This window comes from Olea europaea, chromosome 9 (genome assembly GCF_002742605.1).
Source record: "Olea europaea var. sylvestris chromosome 9, O_europaea_v1, whole genome shotgun sequence".
Classification (NCBI taxonomy): domain Eukaryota; kingdom Viridiplantae; phylum Streptophyta; class Magnoliopsida; order Lamiales; family Oleaceae; genus Olea; species Olea europaea.
This window is the reverse complement of record NC_036245.1, coordinates 3578184-3595560: the sequence shown is the minus strand read 5'-3', so window position 1 is coordinate 3595560 and position 17377 is coordinate 3578184. Positions and strand designations below refer to the sequence as shown.

The window sequence follows — 17377 nt, the reverse complement described above, 5'->3', positions numbered from 1 at the left end:
CTATGGCTTGGGTATTTATAATATGAATTATTTGAGGTTGTTTGACATTGTAAAAAGTCTCAAAATCGAAATCTAGGGTTTCACTGGGTATTCCATCCGCTTGAGCGCTGTCCAGGTGGCCAGCGAACTGTCCATTCACCGCTAAAATCATTCGAGCTCTCCTCAACTTGAATGGAATCAAAGTCAGGTCAAGAAGATGAAGTGATTATTTGGAGGCATTAAAGAAATGGGAAGGAATGTTAGATATTTATAGATCATATAAGGTGAAGCACATTTCTTAGCAGAAAGAGTTAAAACTTCAGGGGCCAACAATGGTCAGATCTATTAGAAAATGTAGGAAATGCAAGACTCCGAGGAAGTTTTGCCAATCAAGATAAGTTTACTAGTTTTAGTCCTCTAGAGGAACCATGAAGAGAAGAGGCTACAAAAGAGAGCAAGGATTAGATGTATGTGCTATATCTTTATGTTTTCGAATTTTAGCTTATTGAATTTCAAGGATGAAATTCTTTTTAAGGAAGAAGATTATTACACCCTACTTATTTTTAGTCAAAGTCAAGAGAGTGTTTGTTCAAACTCAAAGTAAATGAGGACTTAAACAAATAATTTTCATGAGGCCTATATTATAATTACACGTACTTAAGGGTTACAGATAATATAATAAAGGAACTTAGAGATTTAGTTTCTATATTTAGAGTTAAAGGGCTGAAAGTTAATTATATGAAGATTAAGAACTTGACTTGTAATTATACAACATTAATGTATTAACATAAAAGGAAAATGGATACATTTTCTAATTGGGTATGGAAGAAATTAGAAGCAGAGAGAAACCGAAAAAGAGAAAAAAGGGAAACAAGAAGAAAGAAAAATAAAATAAAGAGTAGCAATTGCCAGCTATCGAAGAGTAGGAGATGAATTGGATTTTCTTTCATATCCTATTCTTTTACAATATCAAGTGATTATTTCAGGAGCCAGCATAGAAGTGGAAAAATTGTACCTGCCCACCTAGTTCGTTGCAATCATTTGTGTGACTAGAAAAAATCACTTCTTCAGAAATAATCACTAATTTAATTTATATTAGTTCTAAAGCTAATTATATGAAATCTTTATTTATTATAGTGCTTGCCTTAAATCATATTAGTTGCAAAAGGTACTTATGTTAGATAATTGACTTAGACAGCATGATTTTCAAAATAAAATAAAATTTTTGTAAATAAATAGTTCTTTTTAAAGTTAAACACAATCAGCTAAGTCATTTCATTTGTATATTATGTCGGTATTAAATATTTCAGTACATTAAAAGTTAGTTTTAAAATTATTAGAAAGTATCCACATGATTTTATCCAGTCTGCACTAGTGTGAATGTGTTTTCAAAGTGTATGATCATATTATAGTCTTTAGACAATTCTACTTCGCATATGACTAGAATTACATAATTACAATATTTCAGAATTTAAGAATTTTCAAATTATGAATAACCTTTCTATGTACATTGATATTAATGGATACATGGGTATGGTTATTTCAGGTACCGTTTGGTATTATTTTTCTACATTATTATAGTTTATCGGATTTCAAATTATAGATTTTAGTTGCTCAATTTAAAAAATAAATGTTTTACATTATAGAATTGTGAAATGACCATTTTACTCAAATTTCTATTGATATCAGATTACTTATATTTAAAATAATTTACAGTTGATTATTTAGAATAAAGAATAAATGATTTTACTAGTTGTCATAGAATAAATAAGATTTTTCAGCAAAAATGTACAAATGGGAAAATATACTAATTTGTAAACTGTCCACTCACTGTGATACAAACTCATATATTATATCATCCTTTTTCTTAGCATGTAGTAGTTGAGTTGGAGCAGCAATTGGAGCTGGTTGATCTGTCGAGTTGAATCACGTACCATAATCAATTGTATGACTCATTTTGTGAGTTCATGCAGTTTTAATTTCTTTTTGAGCACATATTTATTACTTATTACATCGAATAAGTCATTTGGAGTTATATGTATTAATCTAATGGGCTCGACACATATTATACTTATTTTGTGCATTTGGGACTTTTTCTCGTAAAGGAAATTAATTTTTTTTGTTGGCTCTTTATTTGATTACTACAGATTAAAAGGGTCACGTATTCCATATTTCACATCGTATGTGCATGATTGGGAATTTTTTTTTTCAAGTACGTTTAGTGCACATTACAAGGGGAACTCTATCAAATCTTTAAAAAAATTATTATAGTCGTAGCCGGTCGAAGTTAGTGTTGACAGACCTACTTGACATTTACCATCGACGCACATCATGTTTCGGGTCCACTAGGATGATTCGGGATTGATCGTGTCACTACTATCTTTATACGTAGACTACTTCTAGGTGTATGCATGGATATTTAGGGCTTAGAGTTACCTTTTTTTTGGGAGGGGGGAGGGGGGCAATTTTTGAAGTATTATGTTTGTATTTAAGTGTAACTTATGTGCATTATAAGTATATTAAAGTTATATTCTTGACATTAATAGATAAAAATGACATATTTTTAACGACAAGGTAAAAAGAAAACAAAAATAAATTTAATAACAAAATTAGTTACAAATTGTTGATGTTAATAATATATATTCTAAATGACTTTATTTATAAAAAAAAATATTTGGTTTTTTATGAGATTTTAAGAACAAAAGTTTTGTTAATGGTAATCATCAACCACATTCTTGCCGTTTAAATGAAAAGTAACAACTAAATTTGAAGAATATGAACAACAATTTCTTTTCTTTTCTTTTCTTTTTGCTTGTTGAATGTTTATTTTCAATGACAAACATACATTTTGTCGATAAATACATTTTATAATGGGCCTTTACGGCTATCCTGTAACAAATTTTTTTTGGCTTTTGATTATATTCCATGATAAAATTTTGACATTCAAAATGAAAATTATTGCCATTAAAAGTAAATTTTGTAGAACTGCAAATGAATTCCCTATATTTAAAATTAAAAATAAAGAGCAAATCTGAATTTCCTAATGTAGGGAGTCAAAACTTGCTATTTTATTGCACTTTTAGTACTATTCAATTTTTTGCAACTTTCTATGAAACTATTTGGTTTATAAAGAAAAATGAAGGAGAATGATAAAATGAAAGTGGGAAAGTAAGTTAAATAAGAGAAGAAGTAAAAAGACATAATTAATGAATAAATACAATGGTGTATATATATATATATATTTTTTTTTTAAATTTTTTAATTTTTTTTAATTTTTATTTTTTTTGCTCCATCATATTTTAAGCAGGGGCGGACGTAGAAATTTCTAGTTAGGGGGCACAATCAAACTTTGTACAAATCGAATACTAGTTATTGATTTTTGAATGATTTATATTCGATCCAAGAAAATGCAGATTCACATTTAAAAAATATTAATTCATTAATTTTACTCATAATTTTTATCCATTTGATTTCGAACAATTATTTATATTTTGCTCATTTCAAGAAAATTCATATTTATGCTTAAAAAATGTATAATGTATTTAATACTTTAATCAACTCAAGTGACTGAAAGGAAAACATATGACCAATATTCAATCAAATAAATAAAATTTGTTAGATATAAGTTAAATTGGATATAATCAGTTCAAACACATTCTATGTACACAAATAGGATAGGAGAAAATGCAAATTTAAATTCTAATTAATTGAAAATTTGATTGAAAAGTAAAAATTTGTAGTAGATGTGATAATTTGTATAAAAAAAATTAAACAAATTTTAAAAAATTAGAAGAGTTAAAGGTTTTGTTAAGAGAAAAGAAGAAAAAAATTAAATTTATTGTGATTTTGCCCTGTTTAATGGGGATTAAAATTAATTTTTTAGTAAATTTTAATGTAAAAGTTAAAAGGCTAAGGATTTCATGAAAATATAATATTAAAATTAATTATTAGATTTAAATTAAAATTTAGATTTCAATCGATACCAAACAGGAAAGGAAGAAGAGTAACCTCAAAATTTGGAGGGTCACTTGACCCTGTAGGACCCCTTGGGTCCGCCACTGATTTAAGTAATTTGTCTATTAATAAATTAATATGGAAGTAAGAAAATGACATAAAAAGCTATACTTTTGAAATGTTTTTTATTTTTTCTATCACAGCCTTATCAAAAACTTTAATCGATTGATGTGCGTTTATAACAGTGGAGCAATGAAGTATATTGGTGGCAATAAATATAAAGTGGGTTGTTAAAGTTGTATTAAAGGTCTCACTTATTATTTTCAAAATATGTAACAGAAAAGATATTTCCACTTAGATTCGTTTTGAACATTTGAATAGAAACATGACACGGAGAAAGGTAAGTAGTTTAATCACATGAAGAAAGTAAATGAACTACTTTTCCACTTTTACTAATTAATTAATTAAATCAACGCTGTGTGGAAAGTTAACAAAGTCATGACTATTTTAAATTGTACTATATTGACTATTTATGTTTGATTCCCAATCTTTATTCCACATTGCACTTACTTTCTTCTTCTTTTCAGTAAAATCAAAAGTTAGACAAAATTTGTCACTCGGTGGAATGGCTTTTGAAACACATTTCCAATTAGGGCCCCCATTCAAGTTTTGGGAAAAATGTAATTTGGAATAGCAATTTTTGAAGAATGTGTGGTTAAAATTATGAAAAATTTTAGATTTAAGTATAATATTTTTTTATTGAAGAGCATGTGCTTGAAAAGAAGAGAGAAAAATACGTTTTTGAATAAAATGGAGCCCAAACATGATGTTAGATTCATTTTGGTCTTTTGAAAAGAAGAGAGAAAAATGTGTTTTGAATAAAAATGGAGTCCAAACATGACGTTAGATTCATTTTGGTCATTTGAAGAGAAATATTTTATGAAGAAATATCTTCAAGCTGTTTAATGAAATGAAGACCGAGTCATTGTTTAATGAAGATGTCTTTCAAAAGCCATTCCACCGAAAGAACAATTTTTTCTTACTTTCTCTTCTACTAAAAAGAGGAGGAAAGTGCAGAGCAGAATAAAGATTCAAAATCAAACGTAATTAATTAATATAGTACAATTTAAAATAGTCATGGATGGCAGACACAAAAGGTAAAAGGAAAGAAATGAATCTCCTAAAGTAAAATTAGTTGTGTTATATGTATATTACAACTTACAATTTGGTGTACATATACATGATAGGATGAGATATGACTAGATAAAAATTTCTTCAATCAAATGAAAAAAAAAAATTTCCTTATTTTTGACATCTCATCTATCTATAAAATTTTATGTAACTCCTTATGTACAAGTAGAATTTTTCAAATAAAAAAGGATACGTAAATATTTCTCTACTGTACTATATATATCTTCAAACTAGGATTGCTACATGTAGAAAGAAAAATTGTTATGCAAATGTCTAATTACTTTCTTGGTGCAATTTTGTTGCACTGTCTAATGGCAGCCTGCTTAGCCATGGCGACAACCAATATTAAGATTGATCAATCTTCTCTGTTCAGCTTCAAAACTCACATAAAATTAGACACTTCGCACATTTTATTGAAAATTTTGTCAGTTTCTACTTTTGTTTGGAGTTACTTGTTGTAAGTGTAAATCAGTATTAATAAATTTTATTTTCTATAATTTCACTTGATAATATAAATTGGGTCATATTTACATTTAGAAAAAATCATGCCACATGATACTATTTACAGATATAGACATAAGCTTTACTAGATGGTGAACCTCTTTAAGTATCTATACAACATTTTAATATGTTATTAATATAAAATTAAATGAAAAAGTTAGAGCAAATTCAAATGAGAATAACAATCAAATCCATGATATCCAATAATTATTTTTGGCTTAATTTTCTTCTACATTTATTTCCATAAAGCGATCTTTATAAAATTTTGAATTTGTAATCCTGGAACTTAGGGATCAGTTTTTCAGCTATGCATCTAGATAAATTTTGTGATTCTAGAGTAAATTGAAATGAGAAATCAATCAAATCTACGAAACCAAATAATTATTTTTGGCTTAATTTTCTTCCACATTTATTTTCATATAGCAATATTTATAAAATTTTGAATTTGTAATCTTGAAACTTAGGGATCAGTTTTTCAGCTATGTAACTAGATCTATTTTGTGGCTCTATTAATTGTATTGTTAATTATCAACGAAAGTTCATCATTCTCTGTTTATTATTTTTTTTCCCTCTTAGTGTGTTCGTTAAGAAATACTGAATTTAAAATTTCTTTTGGATGAATTCTCTTCTCATGCTACTCTGATATGCATTTTTGTTAGCACCACAAGACAAATCTTGACTTGATTGTGAAGTCTTTAACACACCAAAAGTCTTGAAAATTCTATGGAATGCCTCTGTCAAGTGGACATAAAATTCTACCCTATTTTACACGAAGTTTCTCTTTTCAAATTCCACATTTAACTAACTAGCACTTATTAAAATAAAAAATAAGAAAAAAAATCTCTTTCTTAATAACCTGTTGACATGGACACTTACATGTTGACAAGTCATACCGCCTACTTCATGAACATAATGTTGGACCACTTGAAGAGCTGTTAGATAATACCACATATGTCATTTAAAGATTGTCTTCAATAATACATTGCATGTCGATTCATTGTAACTCAACATGATATTTACACTAACATGCTTCCGGTAATGACTTGTTTGAGAACATCAATTATAGAATCTGTGTGCTTATTTCAAATCTTAATAGGATCGAAATGGTTATTTAAACTTATTGGACTCTGATATTATATTCAGACGGTAAATTTTGTTAAGAGAAATATCCTATATCCTTATATTTCGTTATTTAATTGACGTGAAATTTATACCTCAACACTAAAATCAACTATTCTTTACTTTTTTCGATATTAAATTTCTAGTTAAATTCTCGTGGGTCTAGGCCTCACTTCTTATATCTACACGTTTAATTATATATATCATGCACATCTTTGTTAATCAAGTATCTAAGTCAATTACTCTAGGGAAGCTAATCAATTTTATGCCGAAAATAGAACAAATTGATCACCAAGTACAATCTGAACTTCATTTAGTGAAGCTGCAAAATTTATTTGACAAGTCTAAATCTCTCTTTTAGTTCATTTCTATTTTTTGAGCTTTTATAGTGCTATATTGATTACAACATAGGATTAAGTTTGTAGGTGTTTGATAAGTGTAATCATCTATCTTTGCCATCATAATTGATATTTCAGAGTAATTTTATGAATGATATACTTAACTTTATGTGTTTCTTGATTATTTTAAGATAAATTTTGCTATTGGTCGAGAACGGATGAAAATGAATGATAATTGATAAAAAAAAATGATGGAAGTTGAAAAAAGAAATGCTGAATTCAGGGACAAGATATAAATTTTGAAAACTAAATGACCCAAATTGCAAAAGTTAAGACTTTGGTTGAGCAAAATATTGAAATAAGATATCAATATACACAGGAATAAAATTTACTAGTTTGCAACAGCAAAAGTCGGCTAGTAAACTCAATTGTTGATTCTGAGTCAACTTAGCCCATGATTGAGTCCGCTTTTTTTCTTTTTTTTTTTTCTTTTTTTTTTAACACATTCCCTTGTCAAACGATTTTATGCATAAATTCTCACAGATTTTTCAAAAAATACTATTCTAAAACACATTTTCCCAAAAAAATGGTTCTCAAACAGGGGCTTATTTTTCTAATGGAGACGGGACACGTTTTCAAGATTGCAATTGGAGTATTCTTTAAAGACAAAAGAAAAGGCGGTTGCTAATTAAAAGGGTGAAGATCGATGCTCCTATTTGATTTAGATATAAATTAGAATTTTAATAGATTTCGATATAATTGATGAATTTTAAAATTGAAAAGTTGTGGATCTCATAAAATGTGTAATTAAAAATAAGTTTTATGAAAAATAAAGGCCAAACAGATGGGAAGAATAAAGATTCAGTTCAACTTTAGAAAAATTTGTATGAGTTTTGAACGAAATCAACATTTATATTAACATCCACTTGGCAAATTTATAAATGATTTATAGTGGATCCCTCGAAATTTATGGATAATAATGTTAGTAGTTATGAATGTGTGTTTGAAATTAATGTTTGAGTGATTGACTTTATAAATCATTCATAAATTTGAATAGGAGATAATTTCTTTTACTACATGTTTACATCAATGTTTTCGTCTATCTTTTTTTGGTAAGAGATACACTTGGATAACATATTGAAGATGAGGTTCTTAGTGTACGATGTTCTTACAGAAGAAAATTGCAATGTTGACACATAGACAATGAAACTTATCTTATATACAGATTGAGTCGTTATAGTATATGAGCTTTGTATGTTAATAGTGTCTGTATATGAACTGAGTTTTACAATGTTCTAGCATATCAATGAAGATGTTTGAAGGAAGATGATCCCTTCTTTCAATGGAGTTTGCCGAGGGGTGGGTTGAAAGTCTTACAAAACCGTTTTAGCTCCTTTAACATGGTCACTTGATATTGTACTAAGTTCTTTAGTATTGCTAAACCTTGACAATAAAATCTAAATTATTCTTTTTCTTTACAATTCAAATTTGAATGTAAATAAATAAATTACTCTGTTAGTTGTTTTCAATTCAAGTTCGCTATTTCTCACTTCTAAAAAATTTATGTCTAATCTTAATTGAGAAAATAAATTTGATTAATTGAATTTACGGGAAGAAAAAGAAATTGAGTTTCATAATTAGGCAACTAATAATTGACACTAGTCAATCTTTATTTTATGCTTTTTGATATGAGCTGAGTACAAATTTGGACAAATTTCATCATATTACTTTAAAACGTTTTCTCTGTTTAAAAAAAAAAAAAAAAAGCAGTCACATCATCATTATAATAACACGTGCAATGTGAATTAAAATTTGATCATATGTAGAGGGAAAAATTACAATGCTTATCATGTGGTAAATAAAATACCGTGTTTTTAAAAAAGGTAAAGTGTGGTTAGATGTAGAGGTCAAATTTCAAGTTTTACGACTCTAAATGTAAAAAGACGTTACTTAATTTTATTATTATTTTAAATACTTAATCATTCAAAAAAACATTTATCAATTAAAATAATACGTACCAAACATCTAAAATTATAAAATAATGTATTTATTTAATAGTTTCTACAAGTCAATTACACAAATTTTTCAAGTTTTCAAAATGTAAAAATTAGACTATTTTTTCTAATTTCAATTTTCAACTTGACAAATCCTGCTTAATAGATTTATAGAAATTTCATATATACTTTTGAAATTTTCAAAAATACAATCAATCTCAAATTCATAATTACATAGTATGACAGCACTATAACCTAAATCTTATCTAGTTTTTATCAAATAAAGTCATTTTAGTTTTCTGTACAAGTAAATTAAAAACTTGAAACTAAAGTCAAATAAATGTCTTTTAATAAATTAATAAATTAAAGTCAAATAAGAGGTTTCTGAAAAAAGGAAATTAAAATAATAATAATAATAATAAATCACGTCTAGGGTACGTGCCTAGGCACAATTAAGTTCAACTTAGTAGTTTATTGTTAATTCACCCTCAGTGTAAAGATGTAGTGTTTTCTCTGCACCTTGCAAACGATGTCGTCACCTAAATGTAATGGGAATATTCTGTAAAGACCAAAAAAAAAAAAGGGTTGCTAATTAGAAAAGAGAAAAACGTAGCTCCAATTTAGTTTAGATATAAATTAGATTTTGATAAAATTAATGAAATATGTGGTTGAAAAGTGTGGTCTCAAGTGTGATTAAAAATGAGTTTTAAGAAAAACTAATTTTTGAAATGTAAGTGCCAAACTGAGGCGAAGAAAAAAGATTCAGTTCAACTTTAGAAAAATTGGCAAAAGTTTTGAACGAAATCAACATTTACATTAACATTCGCTTCACAAATTTGTATATGGCTTAAAAAAGGAAATGGTAGTGGATCCCACCAAATTTATGGATAATAATGTTAGTAATTATTAATGTGTGGCTAAAATTATTGTAAGTGATTGAATTTAGAAATAAATTATAAAATTGAGTAGTAGTAAATTTCTTTTGCTATATGTTTGCATCAATGTTCTCGTTTAAGTTCTCGTCTTTTTTTTTTTTTTTTTTAGTAAGGGATATACTTGCATGACAAATCTAAGACAAGATTTCTTGATGTACGATGTTCTTGCCAAAAGAAAATTGCATTGTTGACATGTGGACAATGAAAATTATTTTGTATAAAAATTGAGAAACTAGAGTACAATATGAGCGTTGTATGTTAGTAGTATATATGAAGTGATTTCTACGGAGTTTTGATGTATCAATAGAAATTTTGAAGGAAGATGATCCCTCCTTTTGTGGAGTTTGAGAAAGGTATGGTGAGGGTCTTTTAAAACCTTTCTATCTTGCTTAACGGGGCCACCTGAGAATGTATTTAGTCCTATAATGTTGCTTAGCCTTGATAATTAAATCTAACTTGCTCTCTTCCTTTACAATTTAAATTTGAATAAAGTAAATAAATTACTCTATTAGTTGTTTTCGGTTCAAGTTTGCTATCTCTTCTAGAAAATTTTAAGTGTCAAAGCTTTATCAAGAAAATAAATTAGATTAATTGAATTTACGGAAAAATCATAACTATTCAATCATTATCACTTAGAGAGTATTCAATCTATATTATTACGCTTTTAATATGAATTAGGCAAGTTTGGACAAATTTCATCCAAGTTTGGACAAGTTTGGTCAGATACCTGGAAATTTAGCGAAATTTGAGCAGTTGCATTACTTGAATTTGAGCTTCAACAATTTGAGCCAGAGAATCCCTCATCAGCTCGGTAAGTTAATCCATCTATCCGAGTTGGATATGAGTAATAATCTACTCACTGGAGAAATACCATCTGAATTAAAATTTTTGGAAAGCTTGGAAATGTTAAACCTCTCACACAATCACCTCTTCGGACTCATTCCTAAGAGTTTGGAAGAAATGCCTAGCTTGGTGGACATTGATATATCTTGTAATCAGTTGGAGGGTCCAGTTCCTAATGCCAGAGCCTTTCGAAATGTCTCCATAGAACAACTACAAGGGAACAAAGGATTGTATGGCAATATTGCAGGATTACGAACTTGTATAAGCAAGAAGACAGGGAATGAACACAAACTTGTTTTAATAATTGCAATCCCACTTCTTTGTGTATCTTCACTTCTATTTGCACTTATCGGGATCCTCATCCTGTATAAACAAAGAAAGATGAATCCAAAGAAATCAGATGATGATTTGCTCACCATATTCAATGGAGACCTAACGTATAAAGACATCTTAGAGGCCACAAATGAATTTGATGTAGCATTTTGTATTGGGGAAGGAGGATGTGGAAAGGTATACAAGGCACAACTTTCATCAAAAAAGACAATAGAAGGGAAAAGACTCATTTCCTCATCCAAAACGGTTACTGTAGCAGTCAAAAGACTTCATTCGTCATCCGAAATGGTAAATTTTGAAGCTTTCCTGAATGAAATAAGAGCGTTGATGGAAATCAGGCACCGAAACATTGTGAAACTTTACGGTTTCTGCTCCAATGTTCAAAACTCACTTTTGGTCTATGAATACCTTGATAGAGGTAGTGTGGCCAAAACTCTAAGCGTAGATGAAGAAGCTAGGAAATTGGATTGGCCTAAAAGGATTAATATCGTGAAGGGCGTGGCTTATGCTTTGTCTTACATGCATCATAGTTGTTTGCCTCCAATTGTTCATCGAGACATATCCAGCAACAACATTTTGCTTGATTCAGAGTATGAGGCTCATGTTTCAGATTTTGGCACTGCTAAGTTTTTGAAATGTGATTCATCGAATTTGAGCTCTCCTGCAGGCACATATGGTTATTTCGCTCTAGGTAATATTTCTTTTTCCTAAATTTCATTCACATAATATATATACATGATATTGATTGTATTCTTTCCCTGTTTTTTGGGCAGAACTTGCATACACAATGAAGGTTACTGAAAAGTGTGATGTGTATAGTTTTGGGGTGTTAGCATTGGAAGTGATCAAAGGAAAGCATCCTGGTGAATACATTCAATACATAACAACTCCATCAAATGGAGATTTACGGATGGAAGATCTATTGGATCCACGCATTCTTTATCCCACTCAAGAAGAAGAGGTGATTTTGATGTCCGTTGTTAAACTTGCAATTGAATGCCTACACTCCAATCCACAACATCGGCCAACTATGCACATTGTTTCTAATATGCTAGTGCACCAACCACCTTCTCATGAGTGATGTCTAGGTAAGTAAAGAAATATATTGTTTTTATGTACATTGTACATTTCATGCATTACTGCTAGTCTGGTTTTTCTAGGCAAAGAAGTTTTTTTCTTGTTTTAATTTAGGTTTGCTATGCATTGTTGTTTCGCATGATTGTCTTGCAAGTTCATATGAATTGTTACATTTATTCTTGAAACTCAAGTATATCTATTGCTCTTTGTAATTTGACATTGTAGCTCCTGATAAAAGTAAATAATAACACAATAATGTAAAAGAGTTGGAAAAATACAATAGTTTATATTATTTTCTCTATATTATAACTAACAAAAATCAAATTAAAATAGTAACTAAATAAATATATTGAATTTATGAAGCTTTCTCAAAACTTTTGTTTTAATATGAATATCCTAATAGTGAGTGGCATCGATATAGTGGATTGGGAAATCAAGGTTGGGACCCATTCCTCATCAACTTATCTTTATTTTTATGTCCTTAAACTTATATTGTAATTAAAAATCCGTACCTCGCCTTGACTCTTGTTTTTTTACATTTTTTTAGTTTCTAAATTTAACTTATATTTGAAAACACATCCTTGTGTCAACTCTTATTTTTAATTGTTTTCTATTTTTAATTTAAATCACAATAAAATTAACAAAATAGGAAGAAAATAATAAATTAGTGAAATGAGAAAATTGGAGCGGAAAATGAAGATATTACAATCCGTATTGCATCTTTCCAAATTCCCTAGCGAAGCATGCCACCCGACACTGAGCCATTCCTAGCAATGCACTCTTACAACAAGCTGCTTGATAAGAACAAGTACCATAAAATTAGGTTTTGGACAAGTTCAGATCCTAAACTAAGGTTTCAGTTTTTCCATTTTCTTCTTTTTGTGCTTTCATTATCTTTACCCCACACTCACACCTGGATTTTTTGAAAATTTTGTTATATGTTTGGTTTATTTGGTAAAAAAAAAAAAAAGGAGAGGTTTGATTGATTCATTTATTTATTTTAATTTTGTAAGGTTTTCAATTTTCTCAAAATTTTTCAATTTTATCACTGCATATATTTTAACATCCACCCTCCAATTCCTGACTTTTCCCTCACTGTATAGATTTTTGACTTTTCAATTTCCTTATCCATTTTGTACTTCATGAAACTTATTTGTGCTAATTTTTTCTTCAGGTGCTATTGGTGCTTCTTATCTTAGAAATCAATATTTGGTGTAAGTTTCTTTGTATGGCTTTTTTATCAGTATGATTAATTTGTATTATCTTTATCTTTTTGAGTTGTTCTCTGGGGACACTCCTGATCATTGGTTAAAAATCCTTTTTTGAGATTCCTTTATGTGCTTTTCCTTATCATGGATGCTCTGCCAAAATCATGAGACACAGACTCAATTTGAGCACATTGTAGCCATGAATCAAAAAAATCCTACAAATAGATTTTTATATGTTAATAGCTACTTGTCAACATCAAATGGGGGTGATAGGTAATGTTGTATGTGACTTAAGTTTAGGAGGATTTTCTAGACTGCAAATTGCATTATATTGAGATCTGTTTTAGATGCTCTAGTTTTAGTTAGAGTGGAGGGGAGAAGACTAATTTAGATGGGGGATAGGAAACATGACTTAATTGTGGGCTTGTTGTTACTGCTTCATGTAATGGATGAAAATAATTCTGTACTATATTTTGAAATTTTTCGATGTAAGAATGGATTCTTGGACTTTTTGTAGGAGCATATAAGCTATTGTTTACTTAGTCATTCCTCCAATACCATAGGTGATTCTTTGAAGAACAAGAGAATCACATCAGGACTTATCTAAGTTGTTTTCATCTCCGAGCCCTATTGAATAAGAAAAACAAAAGAATCACATTTGAGAAGAAATAATTACTGTTCTATTAATTTCCATGTTCATCTAAGAAACAATGAGGGCTTATTCAAAATTTACTGCACCGTCTTCTTATCTTTCTTTATCCAAATTTACTGAAAAATCTTGTTATTTATTTTTCTTCCCTCCATCAATTTTCGTGACATGATATTGAAACAATATATTTCTGAGGCTTATGCAATCTTTGGTACTCTGCTAATAAAATATGATTCAAAATTTGAGTACATGCATTTTATGAATGAAGCTATCTGATTCACTTGGTTCAACATTTATCGCTCTTGTGCCTCAGGTTCGGTACTAGAATAAAAATAGACTAGCAGAACAACGACCATATGTTACAGACCAGAAATGTAGTTGCTGATTTTGACACAACCTTTTACATACTAGAAATGTAGTGGCACGTAGTTGTTGACTAGTAATTTTTTTAGCAACAATTTATTTGTTTGACACAAATTCATGATTGGTACAATGTGCTCAAATCTAATTTTATGTGTATTGAATTTTTTTTTTTTTACTGTCAACAGCACAGGTTATTCCTATGCCACCAAAGAGGAAACTACCACCCCCAAGACCTCTGAATGGTCCTATCACGCAGGCTATCACTCAACCTAGCACGTAGCCTTCACCTACCATCCAGTCTGTACTAGCCACTTTGCCAATACAGACATGTAGTTCTATTATTGTTATTTAATTCTTACTTGAACCTTTTTTTGTTAGACATATATTATTTGAACACGTTTTTGTTTCTTGCGCTAGTAGAACTTTTACACCTTTTTCTTTCTTTAAACATGTCATTGCTAAAGGAGGGAACAAAGTTAATAATAAGTTAGTATACCAGGTATAAAAATGAAAGGTTCTCTAAATGATTAGAAGTCAATATCATAATTTAAAATATTGAATTTTTGCAAATGTTCATTTACATGTATGCATGTCTTGAATGATATGAATTGCCGGCATTTTGATTTTGGTTGCTTGGAGTAGCAACTTCATATTCCAATATATTTGTGTGAATTTTGTGCTCATCACTATATTTTCACTCATGATATGTTTCTATATATAGGCTACTTTTTATGTGCAATATGATAAATATGCAACTCTCAAAGAGTTCATGGAGAAATCAATGGTCACTTCCTTAAAGGAGTTTCGATATTAGCTGCACACACATTACAAGAATTTCTAGATCAACCAATGGCTCATAGGAAGGCTAATAAGCCTAAAGAAATCAGACATCAGGTTGATTGGGATTATTTGTGTGACTATTGGGAAAGTGAGCGGTTTCAGGTGCATTTATATATAGTATAACTTCCATTTATGTTCATTGGTTAACTTATTTAGTTCATTGACTATTTTTGTTCTGTTAATTGGTCAATACAGAAAAGATCCAAGGTAGTAGTTGACAATAGATCCCGACAAGAATTTACCCATTTTTCTGGTTCTATATCATTTATTCAATGGCAGGCTATGGGGGTAAGTAAGAAGGAACATATTCATCTCTATTAGGAAACAATTTCAATTCAATTCAATTTTATTCTTATTTCTTCTAATAGGATAATGTAACTGGGCGACCAGACAGAATTCAGCTATGGAAGAACACACATTACAAGGATACAAAAGGCTGGATCCATCCTATGGCTGAGGAGAAATATGTAATAAACAAATACTATAAGTCCTTAAGTTTATTATTACTTAAAGGAATAAATATTTTACTACCTTATTTGTGTTAATACTTTCCTATTGTCATGTAGAAAGAGATGGTAGACATACAAACAACACAATAGGCACATGTTGTGGGAGAGGAAACTGAGAGCCAAGGAGTACAACTCACTACTAATGACTTTGCGAGTTGGATCTTTGGAACTACTTCTTGCTACTATAGGGGTTTGGGCAAGGTCCAAAGATTCCACATGCTACATCTCGTGCAAACACGACTCAATGAGAGATTGCTGAGCTTCGCCAAATCGTGCATAATTTGCGGAGCCAAAATGAGCATATTCTCGCCTAGTTAGAAGAGATTATGCCACGTGCCACCGCTAGAATAGGCAGCCCTAGAGTTCCTGCTACTCATTCGACATCGTTACCATCATCACCTATTCACGAGTCACATGATGATCACTAGTTTAAAGCTCTTCTATTCCATTTACATGGTTTTATATTTTGATGGTTAATACTCCATTATTACATATGCTATTATTTTGGATTAAGCTAATCTTCTCTTATTTTGGAATTAGACTAGGCTTTTTATTGTGAAATCTATTATAGTTTGGGCATGTGACGTAGTTACTTATTCTAAAATTGGAATTGACTGGTAAAGATATGATATAGTATTTTGCCTTGTAATTGTTTTGCTATAGGCTTTTTATTGTGATTATTGTTTTGCAATTTCTGATATTTCTTGAATTTGAACTTTTATTGGTACATTGTGTTTGAGTTGGCCTTTCAACCTTTTTTATAACTTTGATTGTTGGACATGGTTGTAAAAAATAAAATAAATCACATTTATCGAGCGAAACCATAGTCGAGAAAAGCAGTTACCGACCAATTTCACTTGATCTCTCGGTCAATAAATGTCACTTGATTTTTTGGTCAGCAAATGTATATTATTCCCGACCAACTACTGTGGTCGGTCTATGTTTACTACCACTACTCATGACTTGTTTATTACCGACTACTTTAGGCATATACCGACCAAAATCATGGTCAAGAAAAGGTTTATAATTACCGACCAACAATTTTTTGATCGGTAAAAATCTCTCTTTCCCGACTAAATTATATTTTGGTTGGTAAAAACCTTCCCTGGCTACCCTTTGGCGACTAGCCGCCGATCAAAACCTTCCGGTCGGTAATTTGATTTACCGACTAATATTGGGCTTTCAGTGACCAATCTCAGTTTCCTTCCTTAATGAATGCGATTTTCTTCCAAACTCTCTATTTCCAGCTCTTACCATTAGCTCGAGTTCTCTATATTTAGTCTCGTGCTGTTCACATGTTCATTGATTATAAATTCAAAACAATATTGTGAATTTCGTTCATTGTCACTTAGTTCCATTATGTTAATTTGATCAGCTGTTATTTAGAATAGTGTAATAAAATCAAATTGTAGATGGCATCCTTTACCAGATTCACGTACTTTGTTGAAACCCAATGATTAAGAAAAGAAACTTGAATTCACGTGAAAACATCAATCATTTGTTTTAATATAGATCACCATTCTTAATTGTAGATTTATTTTATG

General features: G+C 29.8%; 2 protein-coding genes across 4 annotated transcripts; both read left to right on the top strand.

The window, feature by feature from the left end:
- Window positions 1–10333: 10333 nt before the first annotated feature.
- Window positions 10334–13210, top strand: LOC111399829 (MDIS1-interacting receptor like kinase 2-like). The gene is made up of 2 exons (XM_023027322.1): window positions 10334–10369; window positions 10690–13210. Exons 1-2 carry the CDS (start codon window positions 10334–10336, stop codon window positions 11896–11898), a joined length of 1245 nt encoding a protein of 414 aa, XP_022883090.1. The 3' UTR covers window positions 11899–13210.
- Window positions 13211–13261: 51 nt separating this feature from the next.
- Window positions 13262–16310, top strand: LOC111399443. Of its 3 annotated transcripts, none has more exons than XM_023026750.1 (6): window positions 13262–13478; window positions 14670–14813; window positions 15206–15426; window positions 15520–15612; window positions 15715–15791; window positions 15891–16310. In XM_023026750.1, exons 3-6 carry the CDS (start codon window positions 15334–15336, stop codon window positions 15901–15903), a joined length of 276 nt encoding a protein of 91 aa, XP_022882518.1. In that variant the 5' UTR covers window positions 13262–13478; window positions 14670–14813; window positions 15206–15333; the 3' UTR covers window positions 15904–16310. The 3 variants fall into 3 exon arrangements, with proteins under 3 accessions (XP_022882518.1, XP_022882517.1, XP_022882516.1); XM_023026749.1 differs by having other exon boundaries at window positions 13265–13478; window positions 14670–14781; window positions 15693–15791; XM_023026748.1 differs by having other exon boundaries at window positions 13265–13478; window positions 15693–15791.
- The last annotated feature ends 1067 nt before the right edge of the window (window positions 16311–17377 follow it).

Bases quoted from the DNA above. Each gene is read 5' to 3' on its own strand.
- LOC111399829 (XM_023027322.1), top strand. From the start codon at position 10,334: ATGATCCCTCCTTTTGTGGAGTTTGAGAAAGGTATG. The intron at 10,370-10,689 runs GTGAGGGTCTTT...AATATGAATTAG, and splicing joins TGGAGTTTGAGAAAGGTATG to GCAAGTTTGGACAAATTTCA.
- LOC111399443 (XM_023026749.1), top strand. From the start codon at position 15,334: ATGGCTCATAGGAAGGCTAATAAGCCTAAAGAAATCAGACATCAGGTT. The intron at 15,427-15,519 runs GTGCATTTATAT...TGGTCAATACAG, and splicing joins GGGAAAGTGAGCGGTTTCAG to AAAAGATCCAAGGTAGTAGT. The intron at 15,792-15,890 runs GTAATAAACAAA...ATTGTCATGTAG, and splicing joins CTATGGCTGAGGAGAAATAT to AAAGAGATGGTAGACATACA.